Source organism: Haplochromis burtoni, unplaced genomic scaffold (genome assembly GCF_018398535.1).
Source record: "Haplochromis burtoni strain Fernald_Lab_line unplaced genomic scaffold, NCSU_Asbu1 Contig_50, whole genome shotgun sequence".
NCBI classification, from domain to species: Eukaryota; Metazoa; Chordata; class Actinopteri; order Cichliformes; family Cichlidae; genus Haplochromis; species Haplochromis burtoni.
The window spans coordinates 182803-206749 of NW_024582411.1; the positions used below are offsets into that span (position 1 = coordinate 182803).

The window sequence follows — 23947 nt, forward strand, 5'->3', positions numbered from 1 at the left end:
TCCCCCACCGCCTCATCCCCCCATCCCCGCCTTGTCAGAGGCAGAGCGGCTCGATGTGACACTTCCTCCCTGGCTTTGGTGACGGTATGGCTGCAGGATGAGAGAAAGAAAGTGGTGGGCTGAGATTCGGCTCCCCTTGGGGGCTTTTGCAAGCGAGAACCCTGAGTGTGGATGACAAAAAAGATTGACATTTGCTTTTGACAGATCACTCAGACACCCTTGTTTCTGAGAGATTTGTACTGTGCGAGCTGTAAGAAAGGAAGTCTGCTCTAGGCTGTGAATCTTAAGACCTAGAAATGTTCCTCGCAGTGTTGTCTGGTGCATGACTTTCAAATGGTATATTTTCTCTCTCTCTCTCTCTCCATCTGCCATTAACGGCTCAAAGACAAAAATAATACTGTACTGCAGTGGTAAGCTAGGGTTCCTGTTGTAGTGAGAGCAGCTTCTTTTTGTTTCTTCCTTTGAACCGTGGCAGGATGGGACAGTAACGGGGCTCAGGGAAGAGATCTTAGATGAAATGCATCAGTAAAGCCCTTTGTAAACCTCCGGGCCTTTTTAAGTCTCAGGCAAAATTAGATTCTGGGGCCACCCAGCAGAAAAGCATAAAGTTGCATGTTTTGTGTTTTTGCCTTTTGATATCCTGATGTAAATCCACAAAAACATGAATTAAACAATGACACCCGCAGGGACGAACATTATAAACAAACGTGCATGCATACACTTTCAATTACATCCTGAAGTAGCCTGCTGATTTTTATTTATTTATTTGTAGGAAGTCACTAAACAGAGATCTGTTTCCCAGTCTCGTTGTACAATTTAATGGTTTCTAATGTGAAACAAGGGAAATATTGGATTAATAACAATAATAATGACGCTGATACAGTTTTTAGGCCTTTGAAATTTATCTATCTAGAGTGCGGCGTTGTCAGAGAAAAGCTAATTACACTTTCTTTTTTCTCACTTTTTTCCCTGTGGTGTTGAAAGTGGTATCGCGTATGGAGTATTTTCCTGGTTTTTGGTATCAAGTTTTTAAATTCTAGTATCATGACCACTAGCTAATATTAAATACTTGCACAGCTCAAAAAGACTTGATTGCTGACAGTTGGTTGCTGTTATCGGGCAGCAGGCCCTACTTCTGTGGGTTTCATATTAACAACAGACCAAGCTGCAAATGTTAAGTCGTCTTTTAATTTTATTTCTTAAAGAGTAACACCTGTAAAGCTGGAAATTATTCCTGATTGTTCCACAGTTCACTGTAAAAATTAGAATTTGGTGTATGTTCTGTATGTCATTGTTTTGAATTTTTTGTAATAGGTGATTAAACTGACAGGGGCCAATATTGTAGGCTTTGACTTGACCCCAGTTAGCGAGCTCCCCAGAGATGACCTCATCAGATGGCTGATTAGATAGACATCCTTGGTTTGACGGGATGATGCTGAACAGTCGCAGCCACCTCTGGGACCCTGGGCTTTGTGTTTATCTTTGTTTGGGTGGCTGAAATTTACCACTGACATTAGAGGCTGCAGATAATGGAACAGGCAAACAATCCAGAGGCCTGACCTCTTTCATCTGTGAGGAGAACAAGGAGTTAAAAGGACTAAGAGCACAAAAATAATGCACAGATTAAAGTCATTACTCACATTCTGGCCTGTTGTAAATTATTCATGTAAGCCTTGCGTGAGTGTACGGCATTAATGCAAACCTTGATTTGAGATCGCTGGGAGACTCAAGAACACAGCCTGTCAACAATCACTAAGTTTGTTATTTAGAGACCATCTAAGGGTGGCTGCTGTGACCTGGAAAAGACATCACTGAACCACAGGATTCTGCTGTAGGTCAGAGGTAATGTGTGATGTGTGTATTACTGAGGGATAAATGAGATCAGTGTAACGACCATAGATGGCGACTATTCAGGTTTCTGAAGGTGTGCCGGTCAGCTTGCTTCTAAGGCAACGGAAGTTTATTCAGCTCGGAAGTATTGGAGCATTAGAATTTTACTATTGTTTATTCTTGAAGCGTTCAAGGACCCAGAGAAATCAATCATCCTCATAATGTTGGTGTTGGTGTTTAAAATTGAACATGTGCAGACACAATATGTGCAGGTGTAAATGTTTGCTCACCTCTGCCCATCAGCTGCAGCAGACTGCCAAAGAATGAACACTAGGTTTGCATTTTTGTACGTCTGGTTCTCTTGTGTCAAAGCTTCTTGTTCAATGCCTAAAAATAAGGTCTGATGTAATAAGAAGCTTTAGTCACTCTCACATTTTGTTCTACAACAAATATGCAAGCAAATACCCATGTTTTACTATTCAGGTTATAACTGTGCTGCTAATTTGTGGAGATTATCATGCAGAATTAAATGTTTAAGAATCGAACACTTATATGTCACACTAAAAGCCTATAGAAAAAAAAATCCCATTGCTTTTTTGGCGAGGGAGCCAGGGTGATGCTAACATTCAGGTTGGCCTACAACAAAAGTCATCTCTGCAGCACTCCGGAGGGATGAATGAGCTTTTCGTCATGCAGTCTAAAATACAAAAGAGCCATTTAAGGGATGGTTTTGCAGCGTAGAAAGACACCCTGTAAGTCTTCTTTTCCTGCAAAATTCTGGCTGGCCGGAGGATCATATAAATATCTTTTGGGGTAGCTCTGCGATCCTCCATAATTATCCTACATAATTAGTTAGTGGATAGAAAGTCAGTCTCCAACTCACTGGACCGCTGCGTCATCCTGTTTATTCCTTTTTTTGATAGTCTTTATTAGATAGGAGCAGTAGAGGAAGGCAGGAAATGAGGGGAAATGGAGCAAAGAAATTACATGCAGTAAAGGTGCAGCTTCATCTGTTCGAATTTCACCAAATCTCAGTCGATATTCTCCTGTGGGAGACGATAATCTTATCTTATTTTAAACTGAAAGATCTGACCAGAAGTGGCGATTTCTGTCTCTGCTGCGTTGATGCTTCCAGGATGTTAATTGATTAGCTTTCTTGTGGTCTTCACCGGCTCTGCTGTCTGCCGTTGACGAGATAAGTTACACCTTTAAGATGCCCAGCACTTCCAGTGAGCACTGTCCTACTTGTGTCACGGCCAATCAGGGGTTTGCTTTGCTCAGTGAACAGTGCTGTTATTTATTTGTTTGGCGACATCATCTGTAACTAGAATCAAAATCATGTGAAAAATTAAGTTGGTAGATTCAAAATAGTGATTCTGGGCTTCCACTGGGTCATATCTGTACCCCGGATGAAGTGACCTTCTAGATCCTTCCAGAACAAATGAATGAGTCCCCGTGAAGGTAATGAAACTAATCCTTTGAAGGATTACATCCTCACCGTTTAACGACAGAAGCCTTCATTCTCTATGCCCCAGTCTCGCTCTGTCTTATTCAGTTCTTTCAATCTCTTCTATTCTCTTCTGGTTTACACATTTTTCACATTTATTCTACAGTGTGAAGTAAAAGTGTAAGCAGCAGGAGAAAAAGTCAAAAAGGGAAGCTTTCTTTCAGGAGATAATGTTATTAGGTTGTTTTTAGTTTCCCTGCCATATGGTTTTGGACAGATGTCCAAACAGCACAAATGTGTTATGTAAATTTTTAAAATTCCTTTTATTTCTGTTAGCTCGGAGAATAAAATAAATATGGTTAGAAGCTTTGTGTTATCATTTCCTGCCATCAGGTTTTTAGTCCAAGTGCCTAATTATTGAAATGTGTGCACTCTTCTTGTAAGTATGATTGAAAACATAAGGGTGCTTTTTTTTTTTTTCCATTCTTGCTGATGAGTCCATGAGTCGTGTCACTTGTATTAAATTGCAGTCTGTAATGTGGACATTCAGTATTTGTAAAACAGCTTTTGAGACCAGCAGTCACATGCAACAAGCACAAAATCCACAAAAAGTAAAATAAATAAAACCTTGTGTTTTATTTTTGTTCTTCTTTTGAAGCCTATTATTAGGCTTAACTTGAAATTTCAAACATGTGCCATCCGTCCCAGAACATACTTTTTCCCCTCCTTAATGTCTGTTATGAAGAGGTCAAATAGATTTGCAGCAAAACAGCAAACAGGTGTCCCATCCCAGCACTTTTTTACATTTCATGCAAAAAGGAGGTGTCTACTTTCACTTCCCTGAACTCTTCAAGCGGAAAACACAAAGAAGTCAGGATTAACGATGTGGCATCTCATGGGAAAAAGAAATTTAACCCTTCTTAAAAATGAGTTTGTAGTTTAAGATCGGATGGATCCAAAGTCAGTCTCTCTTACTTATAACTGTAGGTGAGGGTTTTTTTCCTCAAATGCTTTTATAGGCTAATGTTTTATAGGCTAATCTTACAAAAAACATCTTACGTGAACTATTGGGACACGTGAACATATAGCTCCTAAATCAACCAAAAAGTGCTGCTGTGCTGTGTTCTTGTACAGCATCTGTCTTGTCCTCTCCTTTTTGTCAGAACATCTAAATTTCCATCAAAAGCATCTCTGCTTCTGCTCTCATACAGAAGAATTCAGGATCCGGCCTCACATGACAAAACTGTGATTGAATGGATCTGCATGAGTAGTGTTCACAGTCTTAACAGCTTTTCCTCGTGTGTGTGTTTCTTCTCCAGGTATGGAGATAAATAATGCAGACAGGCCTCAGTGCTGTCAACCCCAAGTTTCATTTTTGTCTCTCCTCTTCATGCACCCCTACAAAAATCAGTGCCACTCATCTTATTGTTCATACACGTTCGTGTTTAATCTGTCCCCTTCATCCACTTACACTCTGATGCCTTTAACAGTATCAACTAAAGCCTGCAGCTGGCTTTGAAGCATCAATTTCCTAAACAGGTTCAGTAACTCACTTCTTTGCTCTGACTTTTTATACTTTCCTCATATGCAATTCATTGATGCAGCATAATGTATATTGTTAGTTTTATCTTCATATTTTAATGAGATTTCTCCTGCAGTACAGTGTGCTTGTATTGCCGGGAAATTTAATTTTTATAACTGGACTCAATTATACAAGCTCACTGCTCTGTAGCGTACGCAGAGGTTATAGTTAAATATAAACATGCAAGCTGTCATACAGTAACTGAGACTTTACAGAGATCATTATTTAATCCTTTTTTAGACATCAAGTGTGCAGTGAACAGGTTTTTGCATTTTCTTTTATAGTTTGTGATAAAATGAACACAGAAACTTGGATGATTTTGTTGATGATCAGTTAGTAGCTGATTCATTGTATACTTTAATAGACTTTAATATGTAAAGAAAACGAATCTCTTGAGCACTATGTAAGCAAAAAAAATTTTTTAGTAAGTAAGTTTAAATTAATTTATTTAAAAAAAACTTAAAATACATATAAATAGGGCTAATGAGCCTGTTTTGGGTAATCCCCCATCTGCTGTTTGTTTGGGTCCAGGTCAGCTAACTTTAGAAATTAGCATCACGCTGCCAGAGTCTATAAAAATATTAACCATCACTATCATTGCCAGTGTTACTACTGTCTGGGTAATGCGGGTTTAATGGTCCATGATAATAAAAAATGGTCTTTTTGATTTAATGCACAGAAACACTGAAGTTTGAGTCTCCATTCATGATAAAGCCAGGAGTTTGGGAGGGAGAAGGTTTGAATCCCCTCATGCGCCCCGCACTCAGCCCTCCCTAATTAGAACCAGAGCTTCTTACAGGAAGCAATCTTCCTGCCCGATGACATCACCGCTAAATCCATGCGTGAGTTGGGGGGTGACCTCAGCCTGTGGATTTGCTCGGCCCAAACAAATCCCAAGAAAAGCACCTTGTGATGACTTGAGTGTCTTTAGAGAGGATCGCGTGAACAGGTGGGCGGAGCTGAACCTTCACCTCCCAGCTCAACAGTGACGATTTCCAGCAATATCAAGACTGTGAACTGTGAGTCACGGTCATTCATACGTTATAAATTAATGAACTCTTTTAGGCATTTTCTCTCCTTCAGAGTCAATAGTGAGAGAAATTAGTTTGATGTATCCTGAATCAGCCAAAACTGGTGTGTGTGTCTGTGCCCATTTGTCCCTGCTTTCATGTGTTTTCCTCGCAACACTGCGATGTGTGTCTGGACTTGTTTTAAGATCTCTTCAAACACTTCTATCATGACCATTTTCCTTAAAGCATCAACTTGAAACAGTGCCAGATTTAAAGGGGTAACAACATGCAAAGCCAGTGTTTTGGATGAGTTTAAAAGGACCTCTGAGAAGAAAGGGGGATAAATAATAACAGTACTAAAAGCAAAAGCATAATAAAGGCCTAGTTTTCTTAAGGAAGTGGAAGCTTTCATCTTTCTATAACAGTAATGTTCTCAATGAGTCTACAGGCCTGTGTTTAGTCGAGCAAGCTTCGAGTGGCACACATGAAAGGCTCCAGTCAGGCTGTCCAGACCGGTCTCTTGCTAGAATATGGTATCTATTCTCGCCTCCTCCCCTCCTTTCTTCTTCTTCTTCTTCTTTCCTTTACCCCCCCACCCCCCACCCCTCCTTCTCCTCCCCCGTGATAAAGGTAATGGGGAGCTGTGTGGCTTGCAGTGACAGTAAACCATGGTAAAATGGCTGTCAATGTTTTGCTCCCACCCACCCACCCACCCACCCCTTTAGTTCTCCCCCGTCTGAGGCCCCCAGGGTTTAGGAAATGGAGCATTATTTTCCTGTTTCGACGTCACAAGCCAACCCCTCTGCAGCTGTTGCATGCTTTACAACTCTGTGTTTACAGGGGCTCCAGCTAAAGGTCCCCCTGCGCTAACACCCAAACTCTCACATTTCATAAATCAGCCGTTGTATTGCTGGCTGGATTTTGGATTCATGGATTTTAAAAAAAAATTCTTGCAATGTTGAGCCGTCACTCTCTCCACTCTAATGACTCCTTGTTGGGGTGCGAACCATGTGTGGGAACAGGTAAAATGAGCTTCCAGATGGCTTTGCTCTTCCAAAAGCTATAATTCACCTCACTGCCTGTAGACTCATTTAATCATCACAAAAACAAAAAGATTAGACGCCCGGGATTAAAACGTGTGGAAGAGAACAGGCTCGCCGCACTTATTTAAAGCCCTCATTTGATCGCCTTTGAATTACACACAATAAAACCCTGCTTAGAACAAAATTATTTTAGTTCCAGTTTGTCGGGGTTCCCCTGCAGAAAATCTGCATTTTTCTATGCCTGGAATTAAAACATTTTTTTTCTCCTCTCTTTCTAAATCCGCTCACACATTTGTTTTCCGTCCCACCCACTTCCCTTTATCTTTTCTATACCCACCTCCCCGTCGACTCCCTTCCCCCCTCCTCGTCCTCTTCGCCTCAGCACTTAGAGGCTTAAGGGAGGGATGTACCACACGAGCCACTCCCTTCTTACAGCCACCCCTTCCCACAGTGTGGAATGGTACAATCCTGCTTTGCATAAGTTTCCTCTGAGTGGGTCTGTGTGTGTGTGTGAAGGCCAGTACTGAAAGAATTATTAGTCCCTTTTGAACGGTTTGGATGTATGTCTAGAGAGAAAGCTAGCGTGCCGCTGTACTATACCTTTATCACTTAAATTGTTAAAGCTATAATGTATTGCGCCTACCCTGTCCCTGGAATGGGCAGTAACTCTTTAATGTATTACTACAACGGAAAATCGGTGAGTAGTCTCTCTGGGAATGTGTGTGTGTCTGAGACGGAGGGGAGCTGTATAAAGTGTGGTTGCCTGTGTGTGTATGTATACGAGTGTATCCCTTTGACTGTCAGTCTGATTTTATGTGAAGTTTTTGCACTTAATTGGTTTGAACTTTTAAAGCACTTTGTTCGCCTCCTTGCATGCAAGTGCAAGCGTCCGATGCTCCTCTGCCTGATTTTCCACTGCATCAGTTAAAGCTGTCACACAGTGCAATTAAAACAAGTGACTCAAACCTGCTTTGTACCACGTACAAGTAAATATTCCAGGTTAGACACATTTTAAAAAAGGAGGTTTTGCCCTTTTTTTTCCAAAGCATTTTCCTCTCATGCAGAGAATGAAGCAGAGCAGCAGAAAGTTTTTTGCAGTCTTGAATTATTTTTACTGGCTGCTCGCTTCAACTCCGAGACTGGGTTGAAATAATAGCAAGTGGGAGTCTGGGAATGATTAAGGGAAAGAGGCTGCCTGTTGAGGTTAGACTTTCCTGTTTGCAGATTGAGCTCCAAGCACCAGTGTTGCTGTTATTCCATCTGTTTTTAATCACTTTGGCATTCTTGACGCCACAGGGAGCCTAATGTGATTTCTGAACTTTTCTGTAATGACTTCTTTGATTTTTGTTACTCTAAAAAGCTTTTCTCTGTGACTGCTTTTGTGTCAATACATACGTTAATTAAAGTGTGCTGCCCTCGGAACTTTGGAGTTTCCATAGTTTTTGTGTTTGTGTGTGTGTGTGGACTTCTAGGTGTAAAGACGAGCTATGCTTGAGGTGTTTTACTGTAAAAATCTAGTGGACTGATGAGTCTGTTCAAGGGCAGTCTAACAACGGGTGAAGTAGCTCTGCAGTGCATTTCAGTAATCCTTAAGTAATGATCCTGTCATAAGCAAATTACGCAGACAGATTTCCACCTGTCACTGCACGTGTTGTTTTTGCTGTTAGATAAAAAGGGCATTTGAAAGAGAAATGAAGAGGTTAGCTTTTTTATGGCATTGTATTTAAAAGGTCATGTTACTCATGCTTGTGTTTCAGCTTTCCTCATAACCCATTACGGCATTTCCCTTTTTGTTCTCGCTGCACAAAAGATGACTTTGATCTTTTTCATATTAAGTAATAACAGGCTTGTGTTACATTTGGTGATGGGGAGAAAATTGATAGCATGTGGACAGAACGGGCAAACTTTTATGATCAAAAGCACTTGTTAAATAACCACCAACAACTTTTTTTTCTTTCTTTTTTTTTCTGTTTTGCTTGCAAGGAAAAAGAAGGATGGTGCTCATTCTTTGCACCAACTTCATCCACATTAATTTGTTATAATGCAGAGTTGCATAGCAGGCTCACCATCTGGAGCACTGGGAGAATTCACAGTGGGCCATTGGCTTGTGAGTTGGTGGCACGGTACCAATACAGATGGAGCAGCTCACTGAGCTTTCTTCCGTTGCCTATTAGTGAAAAAGAAAAAATTGAAGTGAAAGCCCTGCAGCGATTTTTTTTTAGACCCCTTTTTGTTGTTGTTGTTGTTGCTGTTCTGGTGGTGGTTTTTGTTTTGCTTCACAGAAAGCTGTCCTTCACAAGTGGAAGGACATAAAATTAGACCAGAAAATAGCAAAAACGCTAATGTCACAACATGTTTTCTTTAAAGTGCCACATGCCTGTTGTTGTTGTTGTTTTTGTGGTGCAACAGGTTGGATCCTGCTTTCTAGAAGCCTACATGGCACATGTGTTTTCTGCACTGCAGTATACATGCTTGACTAAATATCCAGGACAAAGTCAGAGTATTTGCATAAATGGTACAGCATACTGTGATTAGTCAGCAAAGTTGTGTTGATGCCAAAACCAAATTTTTGTGACGTTACTGACTGGAAGTTCTTTTTGTGCTTCTTGACGTTACATTTGGATGTAAGATTTAGCTGTTTAGCAGTTTATATGTTTTTATTAGATATGATATAATAGAATAAACATTATTATTTTCTTCAGATCTATCCATCTCCTTCAGTTGCTTTCTTTGCTTTCTTCTAGTCAAGAATTCAATTCTTTGAGGGCATTTAATGTTTATATTTCACTTAAATGTGAATTCACTGAAATTTTTATTTCTTCACATGCTCATGTAAGCGTTTGGCTTCCACTGCTAACTCTTACAACATCAAAACGTCGTGCCACTAAAAGTTGGTCTTTGTGTTGGCTCAGTGTCACGGTTTTATGCATAAAAATACTGAAGCTTTTATTTTCCAAAAAACATTGGCAGATATCGCACACAAATGTCGAACAACGCCCCTCTAAGAGAGGAGACTGAGCTCAGCTTTAGTTTGAAGAGGCATCGATTCTTTCTAAGCCCTGTAAGTGTTTAAGATTTGGACTTGAAACAAAATGCCCCAGAGAGTTGGTTCGATTCCAAGTAAAGACATACCATATAAAACAGGACAAGCCATTAAGAGTGTGTTTGAACTCTTCTCTTTGAGGTTTTTGGCAATTAGACAGACTGATTCTTTCCTTACTTTTATTTATTTTTACATTTCCCTTCCCTTCCTGTTATTCTGTGACGTCCTTTGTGGTCGTCGACAGATTTTCTTTCAGCCTTTGATATTTTGATCGGTAAGGCGTGAACTTCAAACACAGGTACCGCAAGGCTGGGAGGCACATGGGAAGGTGTGGAGGATATATTCACCATAATCAAGCTTCATAGATTATCATTAACTAAAAGTCATTGTTTTCTTTCATAATTTATGATTCATATTCAAATAATTAGTTGTAAATAAAAAAAGGTGCCACTGTAAGATTTGTCTTTTGTGTTGATTTTATTTAAGAAATAACGGCTGGTGCTCAAATAGCCAGTATAGGCGTGTGCTGGTGTGCTGATCCGTGTGAGTGACGGCTTTTAATTAATGGCCTTGTAAAAGGAAACCCAGGCGGGCCCTCTCCTCCATAGGCCTGGCGGAATGAGGCACCCGGTGTTTGGGATGGTTTATTAATGCTTTGACTGGTTAGCCCAGGGTAAAAAGGACAATTAGCATTATCCGCTGCCATATGCTGCCCATTGAGTGTCTGACAGAGGCGAAAGACAAAGCCCGGGTTCCCGTGTGAGGCTAACCTGAGATCTCTCTGGAACTTACTATCAACCCTGGTCACATGTGTAAGCCAGAAGACCCATGAGGGTTGCACCCCTCCCAGAGCACTTTAATTACACACCCAGACAACAGCGTGCGGGAGACCTGCTCACTCAGCAGAGTCTCGCTTAAGCTGCATTTTGATGTGATGTTCACGTGTATGTGCGAGCGTTTCAGCGCGAACACTTTGTTTGCCGTGCATATTTTCCATCAGCACCCCGTCATAAAAGAACTTAAGTAAGTAAACAACCTTTGTGGTCGTCATCACGTCCACGTGCATTAGGAACCAATTTGGAGGAGTGAGCTGTCAACATCTGAGTGTGAAATGAGGCCATTAAACGGCAGGTTTATCTTGCTGAGTGGGGACACAAGCTGGAAATGTGCAGGTGGAATCGAGCTGGCAGCTCTGGCTCTGATTAGTGTTACACGACAGTGGGGTCATCCAGTCCTGTCTGTGGGAGGGAGAATTTGTCCAAAACTTTTTCTCCCTGTTTCCCTCCTTTATGCTCTGCCTCGCTCCCTCGACCTCCATCTGGAGTGGATGAAGTCAGAGACCACATCACTGGTGTTTGGACTCCAGTCTTTTTGATCTCACCGCCCAGATTGGCACACACTCACAGCTGTACAACAGCGTGCTCATTGTGTCTCCTTTCCCCCGCTAGCTTGCAGGTAGAAGTATAAAGAAAGCAAAGCAGGCTCTTTTTGTAGCGCTTATTTGATTTCTGCCTCTCTGGGAATGCTGCAATTTGCCAGGCATTTAGTCTATGCATGTAAGCGGGTGTCATTATACTTCCATTAGAGGTTGAGTTGATCTGAAATGCAAATACTTCTGATAATCCACTCCCCCCGTCATGAGCTTGATTGCTTGCTAGTCATTAGAATGTGTGTATTTATAGTTGTAGGGCTGTTTCTGCAGTGGATGTGTGCGTGTGAGATCACATACTTGTATAGACCCTAATATGATTGTGCTTTGCATTTTTAGGAAGCGTGTTTACTTCACAGAAACTGATATAAGAGAGCTGAATGAGTTTGAACACCCTCATACCGTGTGTGACAGTCTTGGTGTTTCGGTTTCTTCTAATGACGATCATGTTCTCCTGGCAGGTGTACGCACCATCTCCAAGCTCAGAAGACTTCAACAGAGATTCACCTTCGTACTCTTCTCCAAAACCCTCCAGCAGTATGTTTGCAAGCACTTTCTTCGGTAGGTTCAAAGCAAAGTCTCCATGTTTTGGATAGAATTACCATCTACTGCTTATTTTTTTAATACCCTTTTATTATACTGGTGTGTGTTGAGTTTGTGCACGATTAACCAGCAAGTATGAGAAGGATTAAACGCACTACTGTATATTCCATTCATGCTCATTTCTCATTATTTAGAAGGATAAGCAGGATAAGACCAAGTGAGCATTTCTGGGTTTTGGGGTTTTTTGCAATCCCAGCCATTGACCTCTGAGAAACACAGCTAATGTCAAGAAATCTAGCAGCCACCTCATCTCACCAACTCATAAACAAGGACAAACGTCATATTTAACAGCATAAACCAGATGAGTGCATTCTTTCGACTGTTTAAACTCCCATTAAGTCACAAAAACTTTGAGAACCTCTGGCCTAAATTAAAGTCAGTGTGGTAAGTTTTCATCAAGTTATCACCTAGAACCTCGATTTGTTCCATTAGTTTGCATTTTTATTTTTGTTTTCAGTTCATTTTAGTTTCGTGAGTGGGTTTGCTCGTTTCAGTTTTGTTTTTTATTAGTTTCAGTAGTATTTTGAATTTATTGTTATTATAATGTGGGTGGCTTGTGTCAGAGATCAGATGTTCAATAGAAATTTAACACTTTATGTCATGCGTCACGAAAAAACATGTGCATCAAAGCCTCCTGGTGTTTGTTAGGTTAACGCATTTGGCCAGACTGCCAAAAAATAAAGTGAAAGAAAATTGCCTGATTTTGTTTATTTCAGTCAATTTTCTAAGCTCACAATGTATTTCAGATGACTGAAGTATTTTGTGTACACCTAGTTTTAGTTTTTTGTTTAGTTTTGTTAACAGTTATAACCTTGGCGGTTATCCTCAGCTCCAAAACCACTGAACCAAACATCTGTTTATATTTAATTTTGTAGTTTATATGTTGCCAGACAGATTGAGTTGTTAGATGTGTGCTCAGATTCTTTTCAGTGGGACTGACTTCCACACACACACACACACACACACACACACACACACACACACACACACACACACACACACACACACACACACACACAAACGTCTTCTTGTTGCTCTTTAGCGTTTGTGTTATCTCAGCTGTGTTCAAGACAAGGATCGTGTTTCAGTCCCGAGAGGGAAAAAAACCTAAAAAGTGCTCTTTGGATGACCCCCAAGTTTTAAGGGTAAAGTTAGGGGGTTAGCCGTCTGTCTAACATGTTGTTTCCTTCAGTTCTAATCCATTGTGTGCTAACGTGATATGTTTATTGGTTTTAGATGGTACCCACAGTTCGTCTGACCCGTGGAATTCGTCCAATGGCATCAGTCAGCCCGGCTACGGGGGAATACTCGCAGGATCTTCATCTCACATGCCACAGTCAGGAAACTACAGCAGCCTGCACTCACACGACCGTTTGGTAAGCTTCACAGCTCGGCCGGCGGCACTTAGGCTTTATGATTAAGTGATAGATGATTGCTAGTAAGTTTCTGTTTTGCCCTCACGTTTACATGAACGATCCAGTGTGTATTGTTGAACACGCAGGGCAAATAAATTCTGTTGAAGCCCTGGTTTTTGCTCTGCTCTCCCATAGCGCATCTTCCTCAGTTGGAGGGATCTGTGTGTGTCTTAAGTTGTTGTCTGGTTATTATCAGTGAAGACACCGCTGACTCTCTTTGTGTCAGCGTTTGATCTTTTTTCGTCCGCCTGCCTGCTTCACTTGGCAGGGCATCACAGGGAGGCTGCAGATGCTGCCTGCCCTCGCTTTATCTCTGTCCCTCCCCCGCTACACTAACTTTTACTGCGTGACAGCCTGGAAGACGTCAAAGGGCATTTTAAATTTCAAGAATAAATAAATAAGCTCTTTCTTTCTTTCTGTCTCACACAAACACATTTATGATTGAAAATAACACTTTTCTTTCTTCCCGATTTTCCAGAATTACCCCGCACACTCAGTCTCTCCAGACATCAATGCCAGTCTTCCTCCCATGTCCAGCTTCCACAGAAGCAACACCAGCACTTCACCATTCGTCACTGCGGCACACACCCCGTCCGTCACCTCGGCCGATGGGATCATGGGTACGTTCTTGTGTTAACAGTTCAGCTACCTGCTCAGGTTGGCTAATTACTGACACCGCAGTGTAATCATAGCTGAATGTTCATTCTGTGAAGGCACTGAGTCATGCAGGGGGACAGCTGCTTTGTACACTGTAACCGCTCCACATTTGTCTGAGTTTGCGATTACAAAGCTTCGCTCTGTGTTTTTGTAGCTGCTGCAAATCGGGGGACTGCCACTGGAAGCTCGCAGACTGGAGACGCACTGGGCAAGGCTTTAGCCTCGGTGAGTTACGCTGTTATGTCTATGATGGAAAACGTTGCCTATCAATACTAAGTATTTTCCGAGTAGCGTCAGTGTTGCTTAAGGCATTTTGGTCAAGTTCAAAGAAGTTTTTGCATTTCTAGTCAAGTGTGAAACTCATGTCTGACTTCTTTAAGCCCTCGAGCTCAAATGGTTCTGATTTTTCTGCAAATCAAAGTAAAAATACCCCCTCCCTTTTTATTTTATTTTTTTAATTTTTTTTTTAGTGTTTTGTCTCCAAAGAAGGTGACCTCCGTAATCATGCAGGGAATTAAATGCTATACTGACCGCTGATTAAAACAGCCCAGAGGACAAGTTTATAGTTGTTTTTTTGTCTTTTTGTTTTTTTGGCCTAAGCCTGGATAATTGTGGGCTTAAACTAAGAGTATTCAAGAAAGGCAACTGTACATTAAAAAATACTCCTAAAGCCAATGGATTACACTTCAGGGACATCCTGTAATGGTTCAGTCCTTTAGGTTGTTTATAGTGTTGTGTGTCCGAAGTGGACTCACAGATAAACGTCACTATTTGAATTGCATGACGAATATGATGACGTACATGTGCATTTATGTAAAAGTTTTTGTGACACAACAGACACTTTTTATCCTAAACCCTTCCCTTGTTTCCTCAGCAACAATATTTGCTGTTTCCATTTACGCACTGGATGTATTTTTGCTTTGGATTTCAAACCTATGATCCTCGATATTTCAACTAAATTTTCAAATGGTGTTTAACATGTTGCACAAACATGAAAGCAGCGTTTTAATTTTACACACAGCACGAGCTGTTCGTGTAAGAGGAATATTTCTTAGGAGTGTGAATCCAAAATATGAGAATTTGGGCATGGTAATAACAAATTAAGTCCTTTATATTTGCAGACTCAATTCTATTAGCATGACAAAGCTGGAGTGAAATGGACACGGTTGGACTAGGGTGGGGGTGGGTGCATGGATCAGGGGTGCACAGGGGAGTTTATAACTGCTGTGGCTCAACTCCATGGGCCCCCCTTTGTAGAGCTTTTGTTCTCGGCCCTTTTAAATTGGCCGTGCTTATTGGCCCAATGCCGCCTGCGGGAGCGTAACTGATGATGAGGCGGAGCTTCATTTATTCCAGTAAAATGAGCCATGTTTCACTTTGAATGCAGCGTTATTAGCCGGTGAGTGAAAAGAATAGAAAGTCATATATTGTCGGGTCAGAAGTCACGGTTGTAAACAGCTGTCGAGAAACTAAGAAAAATTTGGAGATTTGTCTTGAGTTTTATTGGTTTCCAACGCAGAGATAACCGCGCTATTAATCCTCCTTAGTTTTTCACTGAATTGCATGTCTGGGAGTGAAAATGCTGAGCAGAGAGAAGCTCTCTGCTCTCTGAGTGTCGCGGGGCATAAATACTCATTCTTCCCTTCAGACAACGGCCGATCCTCCTCCACATTCAGCGCCACACACTTCAGTGAAGCCTCTATCCTGATACTCCAAGCTGATTGAAAAACTAAAGCCCTGAGATCAAGATTGAATAAGGAGATTATTAATAATGAGTGCATTCTATCATCCCCACAGAAGTTGAACGCTTTCCTTCAAGCTCAATTTGATCTTAACTTGGAGGAGAAATCTCTGTGGATCTGTTGTTTTTTCTCTGCTAATTAGTCAGGATCCACCGTAATACCCTGACTTCTCCGAGGCATGTTCCATTATGGCACAAATATCCTCTTATTAAAGAGGAAAAGGAAAAAAAAATCAGGGACGTGTTTGTGCTTTAATCCAGCATTTGTTTAAACAAATGAAATCCCTGTGAAAGTTCTGAAGACATAATCTCCTCGTTCCCTTGTGATTGACACGTCATCCTAAAACTCAGTGACCTCAGCGTGACCTATCAGAGGATGGCACGACGAAAACTGCCAGTATTGCAGCAATGAAACCAAAGTAATTCAATTGTAACTATTTGTCCTCTTTAAATAGACTATGAGGTTTAAAAAGAAGCAAGAAAAAACAACATTTGAATATGACGGGGTTTTGATATATGGCTCAGAGTATAATCTCTGGCTACAGCCTGAATTGTGCCCCTTGAGATTTCCTGTTGTTGGCTTAACGGGGTTTCCAGGTTGGGCGTCTGCACACTGGAAAAACTGGACACCTATAAGCAGAGAGTCTGTATACGAGTGAAAATAAAGTGTGCTCCTTTAAAACAGCCTCGTTTCCTAAAAAGGTTAAACAACAAATGAAATTTGAGAGTGCGTTTAAACGATTAATTTAATTGAAAATAGTGCAAAGACCTCATTGAAACATTTGAAACAGAGAAAGTTGGTGGCTTTCGGACTTTGGCTAATTTTCCATTTGATGTTAGGAACTTGATTTGGAAAGCCGGAAAAGCATGTTTACTTTACTGTTTTTATAGAAGGGTGGTGTACATTGGTAAACACGCCCCTGCTTCAAATTCATCTTATTTTTATTTTTTATTTTTTTAATCTATCCTGTCTCTCCTGATGTCTTCCTCTCTGCCTCTGCAGATTTACTCACCTGACCACACTAGCAGTAGTTTTCCATCCAATCCGTCGACACCTGTGGGTTCTCCTTCACCTCTAACAGCCACAGCAGGTGCAGCCTCAGCAGGTACAGTGGTGACTGCTGCTGGCACCCCGTCTGGAAGGCCAGGTAGGTCACCAGCCTGTGGATTTTAATCTCATAAACACTGTCTGCACACATATACTAGATACCAGCAGAAACTGCTTCATAAAGGCTTTTTTTTCCCCAGGTAAAGTGCCGGTAACTCACTCAGTGGCTATTTCTTTTCCTAGAATAGCCAAGCTAATTATCAGGCTTTCATGAATATGTGCCCTATTTTAACTGTGGAAGTGCAATAACCCACACAAAAAGGCAGGTCTTTAGGCTGTCTCCAGCTGTGCTTTCTGATTCATGTAGTATAAAAAGGCTGGCTGAAACTGAAGTGGGAGGCAAATGAAAGAGTTTGATTAATAAACCGAGTCTTGTTCACTCAGTGTTGTCATCCCTCCTAAACAGCTGTGCTAACGACAGGTAGGCTTCTCCAGGAAAGTGTGTTATTGTGTGGACGCTGGAGTTATTGTCACAGCTAATTTTTCTGCTTTATCTCACATCATTAGCCAAAACATCATACAGTAACTGTGACCGTGTCTGCACCGTCATGCATCTCAGGAATAAAAGAGGAAGTAATAAATTTGAAGGTCTGTATTTTATGTAATAGTCGCAGCTCTGCTTGTACTGGTCATTGAATATAGGGCCCTGTGACTTCAATTAATTCAATTAATTACTTTTACTCTGTGCTGCATTAGTCGGATTAATTAAAGCCTAAGTAGAGTGAATTGTGAAGAGTTTCCCTAAAACTTAATTTAATACCCCCTTTTAGCTTTAGAGCATCTCTAATCATTTGGTCGTCATTCTCCGTGCTTTATCTGAGTCGGGGCAGTTAATGCCATTTCTACATGAATCCATCCTAAAAGAAAGCTTAGTTTAGTCTGGGATAAGGCTGAACATCCACTGAATTGACAGCCACGATGAGTATTTAAAACTGAAGAAACGCGAGAATTAATTTTCAAGCGAAAATGTTCCAAGGAAGTTTAATCTCAAGCAAATAGAAGAGATGCCTCATGCCAGATTTATCTGCTGGCTGTGCTCTTTCTGCGGTCCACGAGCACAAAAGTGACACCATTTATACTGAAAGCATGAAATCTGTGTTACAAGTTTATTCTTCACCTGCGTCTGCGTCAGGAGCTTTATTTTTGTGGCTGAGGCAGCCGCTCCGCATTGACTCCCGGTGACATCACAGAGAAGTTTTGGCTCTCAGCTTTTTAGGAGGCACTTTGCTCAAGCTCGGGAGTTTAAATGCAGCCAAGAAGTACCTTCAGAATTACGTGTAGTTTATTTTTTCTGCTGTCATTTCCTTTAAGTGATAGAAATTTATGGACAAACTGTGGAATGACTGTGGCTCTTGGGGCGGCGAAGGGTTTTAAGTTATTGAAAAGCTTTTCATATTTGCAGAACTGCATTTATGGCTTATAATAGCAGCTCATACTATTCATTCTACTTTTAGTAAAACAGTTTCAGGAGTAGATTTATTGTTATATAATCCTGCTTTCCCAGACAAGTGTTTTTGTAGTTAGATTTTTTTTGGGGGAGGGGGGATGGGACGACCAGTTTCCCTCTGAATTGTAATTATTTTCTGCAACAAATTCAGAGAACAAAAGCAGGAAAGTAGTAAGGAAATCAGGGCGGCCCCATCAAGGGGATCCTGTTTGTAGTAGACAGTACTTTTAAGTACCGGAAAAGAGATGTAGACGAAGAAAATGGTCCGTCAGATATGTTGACAGAGGCGGGAGACCAATGGAAAGAGAATGAGAGGGGGGGACAGTAAGGGAAAGCCCAGTGTGTTGTTTTAACGGGCAGTTGTGTCATGTGTGGTAATGGAGTGGCGACAGCTGTCTCTACGTATGCCCCCCTCTTCCTCAGCTGTTGCCCTGCCCCATGGACAGCTGTTCCCCCAGCACACACACACACAGACCAGGCGGCAAAATGCCCCATTTATTCACCAGTGAGTGAAGGAAGGTGGCTGTGACTCAGCTGATCAGAGTGGCGGTGATGTGTCTGTTGACCTATTTCCAGTACAGCGCGCTGCACCTGAAAACTGCAACAATATGACAAGCTGAAAAAACAGTTCAGTGTTTTATTGAATGAAGAAAATACATATTAATAGATATATATCTATATAATATATAAAGCACTGCTGCCAAATATGTCATGTGGAATTATGGGGAAAAGATATAGTTTTACTAATTATTCGTCCTTAATGTGCCTCCAGGCTTAGAAAAAGAACGATACTCTGAAAGTAGCCCAAAATTTGGCTAGTTGTTGATGTAAGTTTCCAAATCCATTCATCATTGGGACTGCACCAATATACAGCACATTACTCAAGGCTGGTTTGTTCAATTAGCCTTCTCTGGTGCACTTGGGGACCAGAGCTTCAGGCTAATTTTTCATAGCCGCCAGCCAGCAGAGGCTTATGTGAAGTTCCTGTCTCACTCACCTGGGAGAAAGCTGAGGCAGAACAGAGACTTTTTCATTTCCTCCTCCAAAGTCACTTTTAATAGTCTGTTAATTAAAGTCGGCTTTTCCAAGGCTGTGTGTGAGTGTGTGTGCAGAAACATGAAAACTCATAAGACCACAGAAGAGTAGTTAGACATTTCATTGGGATGATTTAATGGAAGTTCCCTGAGCGTGAAAGGTGTGATTTTTCTAGTGTTTGTCAAAAATATACATCAGCTGCATTTTTACCACTTTTAACCCCTTAAAGCCAAGTGTGTCATATCTACTGCAAGAGGTTTTGAGGCTTCTGCATCATCAGTGTGATTGTTTTTTTCCCCCCCTGAAAAATCTGAAAAAATACATTTTTAAGAAATAATTGCAAGACTGTCAAATGTAGCAAATATGATACATATTAAAACTCACACATGCAAATTAATATACATAAACACAATGTTCTAGAAGTTATTTCATGGTTTAGGCTTTAAAGGATTTAATAGCTAAGTTATTTGTGTACTTGCTCTGACAACATCGGTCTGATTTTGTAAAACTGAGAAATAAAAACGCTGCATCACCCCGCTCAGCACGCTATAGCTTTGAAATGATGTAAATTAAGCTTTAAATTAAGAATAAAAAACCATCAGCGTTCCTCAGGCTCCTCTGCCTTTATCATGGGGTTTTCATTGCTGGTTATTTTAGCAAAATGAATTTCTAGAATCATGCGAAATGACTGATAGCAGAAACAAAGTCTCCTTGTGTGGATCACGCAGCAGTGCGCACCATTTACAAGGATGTGGGCTGGGTTTAGCATCCTAACACTATAATAGACACCAGAAGAGCTTGGAAAGACTACGGACACCCTATCCTACTCTGTAAATAACCTGGAAAGGTTCATTACTGTCAAAGTCCATTAAGGTTATTTGATTGCAGTATAATGCATTGCCTCTTGTTGCACATGGCTGGCACTACTTGGATAATTGCGACTCCAAAAAGGAAAGAAAGAAATGTTGTACTGTAGCTGGAAATGTGATGAGCAGATGTGGATTCCTCTTCTTTAATTTACACCAGATCAAATCAGCTTGATTTGCTTTCCTGTACTGGCCGGTAGATTAAATTTTTGGCTCAGATAAACATGCAAAAACTCACTGTGCCAAAGGTAAATTATAATCTCTCTCCCAGTGCAGAGTGTCTTAGATATCTCTGTATTTAGATCATATGATTAAAATGCACTGGTCTTTATATATAGCAGAATTAGATTTGACTTTATGGGACACATTAGTGGAATATTCAGGCTCATATATTTACAGATGTAAATTATATAAAGATGATTGACTTTAGTGCTACCACATCACCAGTCAAAGATGCTTTAAACTGACTAAAATGTAAAGAAAAAGAAAGCCCATGTAATTATTTCTTTCACCAAAAGCCTGCATGAAGATCAGGTGCTAAAACAGTCAGCAACGGTGCACTTTTGATTACTGGTTCCTGATGTTTTTGCACGTTTCTGGAATAAAATTAAAACATGCGTGAAAACTAGTCCTGAGCGTGATATTTTTCACTGCTCACATTGTTCTCATAGCCATGGTTATTAATGTGCAGATGCAGCGTTCATTTCAGGGTGGAAGTGGGTGTTAGTCAAACCCTGCGCTGGCTCATGTGTCAGGATGCAGTCCAGCCATCAGGAAGTGATGCAGTTAAGCTCTGAAAGATAAAAATACCTCTCATAGAACAACAAGAGACCAGAAAATCAGGATGTCAGTGTGTTATGACTGCATGTTATTGTGTTTGTCAGTGAGCGATTTTTTTTGTGTCGGCGTACCAGGATGAGGCTTTTGGCCAAAACTGAATCAGATAATTGTTAACACTGACCTTCACTTTTTCTCTCCTCAGGTACCAACCAGTGGTCCCGTGTTGGTGGGCAGACCCCCTCCTCCCCAAATTATGAGAACTCCCTTCACTCACTGGTAAGCTCTCTGCCCGCCTCCATCATTCAGTGAGAGGAGGATATGATGGATGCTCGCTTTAGATAAGCTGCCCATGAAGGACTGAGCTAGCATTACAGTGAGATTCCTGTCTGACAAATGTTTTGCTGAGGAAGGTGGGGGTAGAGGGATAACCAAACTGAACAATACCTGTCCCTTGGGGCATGCCATCTGTCCTCCACTCTGTGGGCCGGGTCTGGGATGACAGTTGGGGGATGGGTTTAGTTATGGGGGCTGGTGTGGGGGTGGCAGCTGTTTGCTGAACCTCTTCTCCAGAATTCCTTCGCTGCCGTACGACCAGAGCTGAAGATCGGATTTCATGCAGCCCTGCTACCTGATGCACATGTCATGTGTTTACATACTCTACTGGGAGTTTATTCAAGGGATAAACGGACTTAAATAAACTTACTATACAGATCCACAGATATATTTATATGATAAATAAAGACAGTGTAATGTTAGGCAATAACCCAGCTGATCCAAGCAATGGGTGAACAAGTGAATTCATAAAACATATGGATCATAAGTGTTAACAAAATGCATTTATGTTTCATGTGTATGAAAGAAAGAAAATATTGACCGATATTGAATTTTTATATCACCAGCAATTCAAATTGTATTGGTGTCGAAGTTTAACATGATTATATGTTTCTATGACCTCACAGAGAAGACCCGCAGAAGTAAAGGATGGAGCTTTTAGCCATGCTGTGATCTTAGAGGGACATAGATTCATCCTGACATCGTCTGCAAAGCTCCTTCATAATCCGTATTCACACGTAACAATGAAAAGACATCCAGGTTTAATATAAAGGATCCTATATCTACCTGGTAGAGACGTTCCTTAAGAATGTCTTGAACCCATACCCGGTTGTTTCTGAATCATTTAGGCTTCTAAGAGGTAAAAAAAAAATCAATTGCATTTTTTTATTGAATGATGAATGAAAAATGCAGCTGGCAGCCACTGAAGGAAATTCTCATTTATTCTCAGCAACGTTCAAGAGTGTGTTGAAATAAAATCGTAGATCACGGTCCTCTGGTAGTTACGACAGAACTACTTGGAACATTGGAAAGTCCCAGAGAGCTCTTGGAAATGGTGATGAAGCTCTTTGAGGATTAGATTACAGTCAAAATGACTAATTTTGTTACTGGACTGGGCTGTGAACAGTAGTTATATTCGTTTAAGACGAATTTTTTTTAAAAACGGCAAACTTTGGTAATCAACAAAACACGCACAGCTGGATGAAATGAACATAAGAAGGCAAAGCAATAAGGCACATAAGACAACAACATTATTTATCCCAGCACATAAAGTCAGTGTAAAGTTTTAAACTTGTGGCGATGCAGAAAATGTGACAAGTGCTGTAGTAGGGGTCTGTAAATACGCAAACAGCGAACCATTTTTATCTTTACAAAGTGAGTCGTCAGCAGCTGTGTGCTTCTTTCTAAATCCTGCCTCTTTCTCTCTATGTGCTATCACAAAACAAAAAAAAGTCTTAACCCACAGCGTGTTTGTAGTATTTATAGATTCTGATCTTTTTTCTTAATTCTCTCTTATTCTTATTTGACTTTGCCAGAAAAACAGAGTTCATCAGCAGTTACATGAGCATCTCCAGGATGCCATGTCTTTCTTAAAGGATGTCTGCGAGGTACTCTTCAGATAGACTCTTGTTTTTTTTGTACCCATTGCGTGTTCCATACATCGTTTTGTTTTCTTGCACAAGTTCGACTACATCCTTCACAGTGAAATGCACTTTCATTTATTACTACTTCTGTCGCCTTATTCTCATGTTATGTTGTTGTCGTTTTTTTTGTTTTAGTTTTTTTCTGCAGCCATGCCAGCTTGTAGTAATCAGCTTAGGTTCAGATGACAATGAAATTCAGTGGCTGCAGTGCCTCTGTTCATTTGAAAAACAAATGAGAACATATCCTGACTTCTACAACTCAAGCTGAAATGGCTCATTTGATCTTGCATTTGAATTGCCTTCTTTATCTTGTGTTGTTTTTTTTTCTCACCATACAATCAGCATTTTCAATTTTTGTCCTAATGTGCTTATACTAAGCTGCTCTGTCCTTCTTTTCCTCCCTTCTTTCTCTCCCTAACCCTTCATTTCTCAATCCCTTTGGTCCTCCCAGTCTCGAATGGAGGATCGCCTGGACAGATTGGATGATGCAATCCTTGTTCTGAGGAACCACGCAGTGGGCTCCACCGCCAGTCTGCCCAGCGACATACACAGTCTGCTGGGACAGGCACAAAATGGGCCAATAACAGCCATTGGACCAAATTTTCCTGCCTCTGCATTGGTTCCAAGTCGGACTGCAGCGATGGTACGATAACTTCATATAAGTATTTATTTATTACTATACGGTATTTTTCAAACTACACCACATAAAACACCTTGGCCACCTGGTCAAAAAAAGGAGAGCTTTGAGACATTTTCCGCAGACGAACAGTTGAATTTACACCGGCATATTTTCCATAAGTGTAATGGCTGGCCGTAGGATCACCCTCCTCTTGAGAGCGGCTGTATACACAAGTTTGAGAGAGAAATGAAGAAAACAGGCACAAAGAAGTAAAGTTGGCGTAGGACGTGTTTGTACGTTGCAATCCTTCTAGAGT

At 40.9% G+C, this 23947-nt stretch overlaps 1 protein-coding gene across 6 annotated transcripts in view; it reads left to right on the forward strand.

Moving 5' to 3' along the window:
- tcf12 (transcription factor 12) overlaps positions 1-23947 on the forward strand; it is an 86677-nt gene that overhangs the window by 54492 nt on the left and 8238 nt on the right. For 4 of the 6 annotated variants that reach the window (XM_042220518.1, XM_042220517.1, XM_042220519.1 and 1 more), the window contains exons 9-16: positions 11846-11945; positions 13224-13363; positions 13881-14022; positions 14214-14284; positions 16804-16948; positions 21239-21312; positions 22905-22976; positions 23464-23655. In XM_042220518.1, coding sequence (XP_042076452.1) covers positions 11846-11945; positions 13224-13363; positions 13881-14022; positions 14214-14284; positions 16804-16948; positions 21239-21312; positions 22905-22976; positions 23464-23655 — 936 coding nt within the window. The remainder of the gene's footprint in view (positions 1-11845; positions 11946-13223; positions 13364-13880; positions 14023-14213; positions 14285-16803; positions 16949-21238; positions 21313-22904; positions 22977-23463; positions 23656-23947) is intronic. The other 2 variants (XM_042220520.1, XM_042220521.1) reach the window with 1 other exon arrangement.